This window comes from Ceratina calcarata, unplaced genomic scaffold (genome assembly GCF_001652005.2).
Source record: "Ceratina calcarata isolate Rehan_Ccalc_2016 unplaced genomic scaffold, ASM165200v1 scaffold189, whole genome shotgun sequence".
In the NCBI taxonomy this organism is placed as follows: Eukaryota; Metazoa; Arthropoda; class Insecta; order Hymenoptera; family Apidae; genus Ceratina; species Ceratina calcarata.
In genome coordinates, this window is record NW_017140401.1 from 203,704 (window position 1) to 212,083 (window position 8,380).

The 8,380-nt window shown below is 35.3% G+C and overlaps 1 protein-coding gene across 1 annotated transcript in view; it reads right to left on the minus strand.

Annotated features, from left to right (window-relative positions):
* LOC108621945 (transmembrane and TPR repeat-containing protein 1) overlaps nt 1-8,380 on the minus strand; it is a 258,139-nt gene that overhangs the window by 42,128 nt on the left and 207,631 nt on the right. The window contains exons 8-9 of the mRNA XM_018019556.2: nt 2,375-2,496; nt 1,201-1,365 (exon numbers count right to left, since the gene is read on the minus strand). Coding sequence (XP_017875045.1) covers nt 1,201-1,365; nt 2,375-2,496 — 287 coding nt within the window. The remainder of the gene's footprint in view (nt 1-1,200; nt 1,366-2,374; nt 2,497-8,380) is intronic.

The window sequence follows — 8,380 nt, forward strand, 5'->3', positions numbered from 1 at the left end:
GTCGTTACGTTCTATAAGAATGAACGTGCCCACTGTTACTAACTTCGTATATTCTTAATTTCTGTTATTTATTGTAACTTTATATTATCAAAATAATTTCGAATCATTCACAAGGGGTATTCTTTTCTAAAAATATCGCAAGCTCCCAAACATTCACGGCATTTTCGAATCTCTTGGCGACAAATGTTTACAAATTCCCGGTTGTGAAGCACGATATGAACCTGACACGCTCCCATTTACTAGACTAATCGTAACTTGCTCACCTGTGAATACCAACATGAAATTCGACCATTTCGATTGTGACAAAGGATACGAGTTTAATTTACTTATGCAAATCAGTTTCTTGATTGTATAATATTTTGGTTTGTAAGATATTTAATTCATCTCATTGATAAGTTATTAATATACTAGCATCCCCGTCGCGGCATCGCCCGTAATATAACGAAAATTAATAGACGAATAGACGACTCGAATAGAAATATTTCATGAACAAAAACCAATTCGCTAAGTTATGGAACTTGAAAGATATTAAGGCCTTTGCAAGTATAGATTTTTCACTTTTTCACCTACTTGATGGGTTAAATATTAAAAATTGATCTTTAGGTATTTGTGTTGGTAATCTTTGTGAACGCAAACTAAATCTATAATCCATCATACTTGAAAAATATTGAGAAATATGTAAGAGCGCGTGTTACACCAGTGGGTCGTGAATTTTGAGAAATCTACAAATTGATTTTTAATGAGTTGATTATGTAATATTTTGGAGCCAAAATATCTTGGACACCTCATCGCGTTAAAGAAAATATTGACAAAAGGTAAAAACCTGTTTTCTCTGTTTATCGACCTGATAATTATTCATAACAATGTTGTTCGCTTTACAAATAGGTAAATATACCTTATAATATTCCGTAGTATGTATAAGCATATAAGAAATCTACTGCCCCAATTTCAGTGTGAATACTTAAATCGTTTTTCAACTTCTTACTAACGTACAAACAAACGCTTTTTCTTCGTGTAATAGTAAGATGATGTATGTATACATATAGTAATAATATTGTAAATACTGATTTTATGTAGTTATTTATTTTATTCATATTATTTTATTCGTTACTAAGATGAATAGATTAAATAGCTATTGCATATTATATATTTACTATAAATTCGATTTTGCAATAATCTTTGAGTAAATAAGGAACGAACTTGAGCAAAGTTTCCCTGGACGTCCAGTCCCTGTTTCGAAGCACTGTTTTGTAACATCCTAATAGAAGAAGTAGCACGATTCCCATCGTAATTAGACTCCTTTTGCGCGGGATGGCGGTCCAGCTGATTTGCATTCCGTATACGACCAGAAGGATCCATCCGACACTGCAAAAGTAAATTACCGACCTTAATTGCAAAAACATAAAACAACGTTTTTAGATTTCTGTTACGTAAAATTGATCATCGATTATTACTAAAAAATGAAACTTGAATATATTACATATGAATGATACTCCCCATGTCCCATAATAATAGTAGCAGTTTAAACAGGAATTATTGGCGAATGCAGCCGTAAGTTATGTTGTAGCGCAAAATCGCGAAGTCTTGAATAAAAATCAATATTTAATAACATCTGTCATTTGTTTTGACATTTTTTAATTTTTAAATTAGCCCAATTATTACGAATTATAACTATTTTTATAATTTCATCCGTTGAACGAAATCAATTGTTTTATTTCAGTTGAATATCAACCCATTGTAAAAGTAAGATGAATTTTCAAGCAAAAAGATCAAATTGCGATTGTCCAATCTTAAAGGTACAATTACATTAGCTACGAAACAATTTAAGTGCAACAGTTTAAAATGCAGTAACGAAATTATTGAAAGATCCAGAAACTATCCGAACACTCAAAATAAAAATTCGGAGCAATATCTTTAATTTATTGCTTAATCTAATCTAGCTTCTTGATAATAAATGTTGCACGCTGTATTTATTTCCTTTTGCGACTATTATTATGGGACAAATTAAATTCATCAACCGCTACTATTATTATGGGACAGAGGGAGTACTTCTTAGTTTTTTGTATTATCAAAACGAACAGTTCTTGTGAATTCCTTTGTTTTTTAAATTACATTATCTTCTGTACTTCTGATCACAAACATTTAAAAGAAAGTATAATTTCCTTGAAAATTAATTAAAACGGGCTTTATGCATTTATGAGATAATTGCATGTGCAGGAAATATAAGTTCTACATGCACTGTACAAAATATGATAAGCTGAGAGCATAATGAGATTGCTTAGATTATAAAATAAATTTCTATACATATAAATTTCATTGCACAAGAATTCGCAGTTAAAAATGGTTTATTATCAAATTTGCAAAGATTAATTACCTGGGCATATAGAGCACTCGTTCTGCGACAACAAATCCAACGGTAATAAAAAGATTGGATGCGGGCAGGAACGGTAGTATCAGGAACATCCAACCGAGAAGAAGAGGAGGGTGCCTCTGTTGCTGAAAATGAAAATGCGTGTAGCTGCTTTAGATGCGATAAAAAGTCGATTCCCGATCTCACTACGAAATTGTCTAGTGCCGCGAAACGCTGTGTCAGCCGTTAACAGCGTATTAAATAAACTTTCCGCGAGCAAAGACCGCATCCCCCTTCTTCCGTTTCACGTTCTCCGAAGACACGTGATATATAATTTCAATTCTAATACAATAAAACATTGATATTAGATTCATTGGCAAATGTATGAGTATTGCATTTTTATAATGCAGGCCAGAATGGAAAAGTTGATAAAGAAAGGAAAAGCTGACATACAAAGGAACGTTCATAACAGTTTGTTTTTGAAATAGGGTAGTTTAGATAGGAACGATCAGAACAAAGGACACTTGATCAAAAATTGATGAATACGGAAAATGGGAGCGAAGATTACCGTGACAGGACAGTCAAAGTTGATATAAAAGAAAGAGAGAAGAGACGTTATTTAGTGATATTTCAATCGATAACACAATAGACAAGCGAGTAGTGGGGAGTGATAAACTGTCCGCTGCAGAACCGCCTCTACCTGTGAAAATACCTGAAGCATACAATGAAGCGTGCCGAAATAAACGACCGCAGCAACGATAAATCGCTTTTCGTTTCGGGGTCGCCCGTTTTTCTAGCGAATTTGAAAAACTCAGGCGTAAGACAAAACAGGATTCGGGTGACGTCCTACAAATCAAGCGGGTGCACAAAAGTTTGTGAATTAAAATTTTAACGAACAGCATGTAAAGTAAATATGATGAACAAAATGTTTAATGAATTAATGCTTGTTTATGGTGCTTGATATGATATTTAATAAACTATTGCAGGTCTTTCAAAACCATTATTGGAATTAAATGAGATAGATTCTGATGGAGCACAAAATAACGTAATTAGGAAGTAAACCTTACTATATTTTAACGTGAATCGAGTAACAAGTTTGATAGACAGTTCTAACAACAAGCTTCGCCAATTCTGAAGGAAACAATTCTCCGCCGCAACTGCTGAGATACACGTTGCTGAATTACAGGATGAAAACAAAGCGGTCCGGTTTCGAGCAATTGCGACGTGTCTGAAGTAGAAACTACCATGAACGAGAGTAACTTTATCATGAGTACAGTTACAAGGATTTCTGATCAAGGCAGGATTGAAAGCGTTTCATCATTTACATGGATTTGAATTAAGTGAATAACATACAATATGGACGTTGAGATTGAGATGAATATTCTTGTATGTACAGTTTCGTGTTCAATGAATGAATAAGTTTCAAAGCACGAATTGATAAAATGATGTACACTATAATTTATACTAAATAATCTGTATTAAATTGTTCAATTTCTTTCTTTCATTGTCTTTTACTGCACCTCGACTTTTTGCAATTCATGTACATTCTAATTTAGAGAATTTTCATCATTAAAACTAGAACCCAGTTAATTTCATTAAAAAATTTTCGCACAAGCATAAACTTTAGTAAATTTTCTTGGAAATCCGACTATTTCCATTCAATAAGCTTTTAGCTTCTTCCATTCTTGACCAATTAATAGAGCAATCTGTGCCTCCTTCCGGTAAACGAGATGTACATTGGTTTTTCACCAAGACCGAAGTTCAGCCATTGTTTTAGTATTCAAAGCAGTTCGAATAGCCGTCGTTTAATTGTTGTCTTCAATTCATTATCAGCACTCGCGTAGCCAATCTTGTTTTGCGTGTTTCCCATTCTCCTTCACATTGTTTCTCGTAATTTCATCTCCCTTTGTTTCACGGAACGGTCTACTCGCGCTGTTGCTCATGCAATTTATCATTCTTTCGGCCAAACTTTTGTCGTTGAGATCGGGCGATACCGCTCGATGTATGCTTTGGCAACGATAAGTGTTGAATTTCTTCGAGCGACACGACAGTTAACACGCGATTCACATCTTCTTTTCTATGCTTAAATGTTTAATCGATTCCTATTCATTCCATTTTCAGTACGCATTGTTTTAATCGTTTCTATAATTGTAAACTGTGTCTACAGGGTGTCCCATAAACAAAAATATGATTTTTTTAAGTCACAAAGATGTTCAAAACAATACTGACGATGTTTTAATGTTGAAGATGTTCAAAATTTCCTCCAATGGCAGAAGTACATCACCTGGAACGCTGTGGATGAGATCTACAAACATGTAATATGGTTTCCATAGGAATGGATTCATAAGCAGTCATAATCGCCTCTCTCATGGCACCCAGCGTATGTGGTTTTATGGTGTATACAGTATTCTTCCGAGTTCCCCACAGAAAGAAATCTAATGACGTTAGATCAGGAGATCTGGACGGATACTCGACACTTCCTCGTCGATTTAATTTATTTTTATAATAATCAGTTTTAAAATAAAAGTGTTTAATCTTAAGTAAAAATGCTGTATATTTTTTAAGAATAAACGTCAGTAGACTATATTCGATGTAACATTTCAACGCTTATTGAGAGTGAGACTAGATTCGACGTTTAAAGCGTTCGAATCTGATAAGCTGTATATTAAAACATCTGAAGTCGGAGCGCGTGAGGTCATACTTGGCCCTGTCGAAACCTGCATGCACGCTTTATAGAGAGACGGGGCAGAGCGGGTAGAGCGGGAGTCAGTCCGCAGTCACTATCAGAACGTGCAGTGCTTGACGCGAGAATAAAGAGTGATTTTTCTTAGTTTTTGCGTGCCACTCGAATGTCGAAGGAGTGAAGAGAGTTTTCGTGTGCAACTGAGTGTTTTCTGGGTGAGTCTTTTCCGCTTGTAGTTCACAAAAATTATAAGAGAACCCGCGCTTGTTGATCTTCTTTTAGAAAAACCGCTGATCAACAAGCACCACTTTGTGAACTATTCTGTTGCAAATTCTGTCAGTTCAGTGAGATCTTTCAGAACCTAGAAAACCCGCTTTTCTGAAAGATAGGCAACCCGCAATTCTAAAAGATAGATATCTCGAATTCCGGACTCTTAGAAAACCCGCTAGTCCGAGAAGGAGAGATATCTTGCAATCCGGACTCTGAGAAAACCCGCTAGTCCGAGAGAAATAGAAAACCCGCACTCTGGACTTTAGAAAACCCGCTAGTCCGAGTAATTTCATGATCTACCTAAATTGAGATCGATTCCTCACCACTGAATAGACCAACCGCTATAGATCCTCGTTTTCTTTTAGAGATACACCGCTAATTAAGAAATTATCATTTTGATTCGAATTATTTTCAGATTTCATCTATATATTTCTGGCTACTTAAACAAAAAGAGAAACGAATAAATGGCAACAAGCAATGGCAATCATGACAGACGTATAATGAAAAATAACAGATTTGTGTTTAAGAAAATTGCAAAACTCATATCTATAAAATTATTAAATTGGAAGGTTGTTATTTCTTCTATAAATGTCAATCCAATATTTCATCACTATTTATACTAAATTATTGAATATTCCCAAATATTTCATCCCTCAACATGCGTAATTCGAGAAACTCTTACATCTCAATTCCTCATCAATTACAAAAGTTTGTGTCCCTTTCCATTTTCCGACGTGCCTGACTATACCCCGGCGTGACAAATTGTTAATCATTTTGAAATTGCCATTTGTTGAAACGAATGATCCTCAGTCACGTCGCAGTGTGCAATTTTCTCTTCCTCCAATTTTTCTTCCGACACTTGATTAATTGCGACTGATGATATATAACTGCCCGAGGCGTCACTATAGAACTTACAAGTCCCGATGCTCTATTCAATCATAAGTTTGCTCGGCAGTATTTCTCTTTTATCATTTATTAAAACGCATTCAAATTCACAAGTGAGGGTAAAATTAGTTTTAATGGAAGAGAAAATATCTCTAAATCAAATTGGCCTAGTATACATATCTTTCTTATATCTTATTCACTGACTTCATGACAGCAAGTATATTATGAATTTATGTACAGGAAGAGGAATCAATTAGATACATCAAATGCAATTACTTGCTGTTTAATGGTGTTAAAGGAACGCGGTCTATGCATAATACATTTATAACGTATAATAAATTTATTATACGATGAACATGATTAAATGAACATAATCTTATATTTTCACAAGTCAAAATATGTTCGTCAGTTAGTTAGTCAGTATTATCTTTATTGATACCTCTTGTGTCTCAATAGCCACGAAAATTCCCCCTCAAAATAAGAACAATTCAAAATATATTTCTACCAAGTTTTATTATTATTATTATAATTAACTAATAAATAATTTGAAATGACATTTCTTACTACCTTATATAATATGGATGAAAGTCGATTCAACTGCAATATCACAGTGTAGGTATTCTTAATTCCCTAGAAATCACAATAACGTATTCGCTTTCGATAGCAATTGGGGTATCATCAAAATTAATCGTTGTCCAGCCACCAGTTCTGACGCTTTGATATAAATCAGCGACAGATATTACGCCGACGCGGTTAAATTAACTTGATTCCGAAACAATATTCGATCTTCAATAACCAACCGTTCGCATTCACGCTAATCGTCCCAGCGATCTACAATACAGTATCATCTTTTCCTTTTTCGTTTTTCATCCCGAAATTACCGTCGTTTGTCACGAACAACGCAGATAAATAAGCAGAAGAAGGGAAACAGACGATGGAAACGATTACGCCATACAGGAAATGAGCGAATACGAGGCAGAGACCAGTTGTCGTCGCGTTGTTCGAAGATGTGTGAGGGTCCACGAATCAATTTCGGGTCAGGAAGTTTCGTGATCAGCGTCAATATGGTTTATCGAGGAAAATTGATGAGTGAAATTACAAGGTTAGAGTTTGCAGAAAAATATTCTCTCGTCATTAAATGTTGTTTAATCATAAGTGAGGATGATTCTGTATTTTTCACGAATGAAAATCAGTAGATTGTATTCGATGTGATATTTTAACGCTTGCTGTAGAGTGCTTTTCTTATTGAGTATACAATTACGTTCGAAGTCTAAAGCGTTCGAATCTTATCACCGGATATTCCATATACAAAACCATCTGAAACCTAAACTCATGAGATCATTCTTAGCCCAGTCGAAACCTGCATGCATGCTTTGTACAGTAAAAAGCAGAACAGAGTCAGTCCGCTGTCGCTAGTCGAACAAGCAAAACGTTAAAACCGAATACAGTGTAATTCCCTCCTCTTTGTTTAAGAACAACAAAGGGATACCAAAAAAGTGAAAAGTGTAAGCGAAGTCGAAAGTCTAACGGCGTAGGAAGAGCCCTGCCTAATAGAAACCAGATGCCCAAGTCCTGGGCCACATTGTTTGGGCCAGGCCGATAAGGCCACAGCGTATTTCCACCCCTTAAAAAGGATGTTGGGAAAGCGACGAGTCAAAGCAGTAATAGTTCCTTGCGAGCGTCCAAACGCGTAACAGCGAACACGTCGTATTTGGAAAATAAAGTTTGCAATATTTGCTGAGCCCTTAATAAAGTTTATAGCTTACTCTTACAAAAGTGTTTTACGCGACACTGTATGTCCATACGTAAGTGCTGTCCGCAATTAGTTTTCACAAAGTTATAAGCAAATTTCTCGCTTGTTGATTTTCTCTTAGAAAACCCGCTAATCAACAAGCACAACTTTGTGATTCTTTTTGTTGCAACTTCTGATAATTCAGTGAAATCTTTCAGACTACAGTAAACCCGCAATTCTGAAAGATAGGCAACCCGCAATCCGGACTCTTAGAAAACCCGCTAGTCCGAGAAAGATAGACAACCCGCAAGCCGGACTCTTAAAAAAACCCGCTGGTCAGAGGAATCATCTAGTTAAAACAAATTAAGATCAAATATTCATTTTCTGCAAAGTAAACCTGTCATAAAAGCTCCTTTCTTTTAAAGATATACCTCTAGTTATGAAGTTCTCATTTTGAATT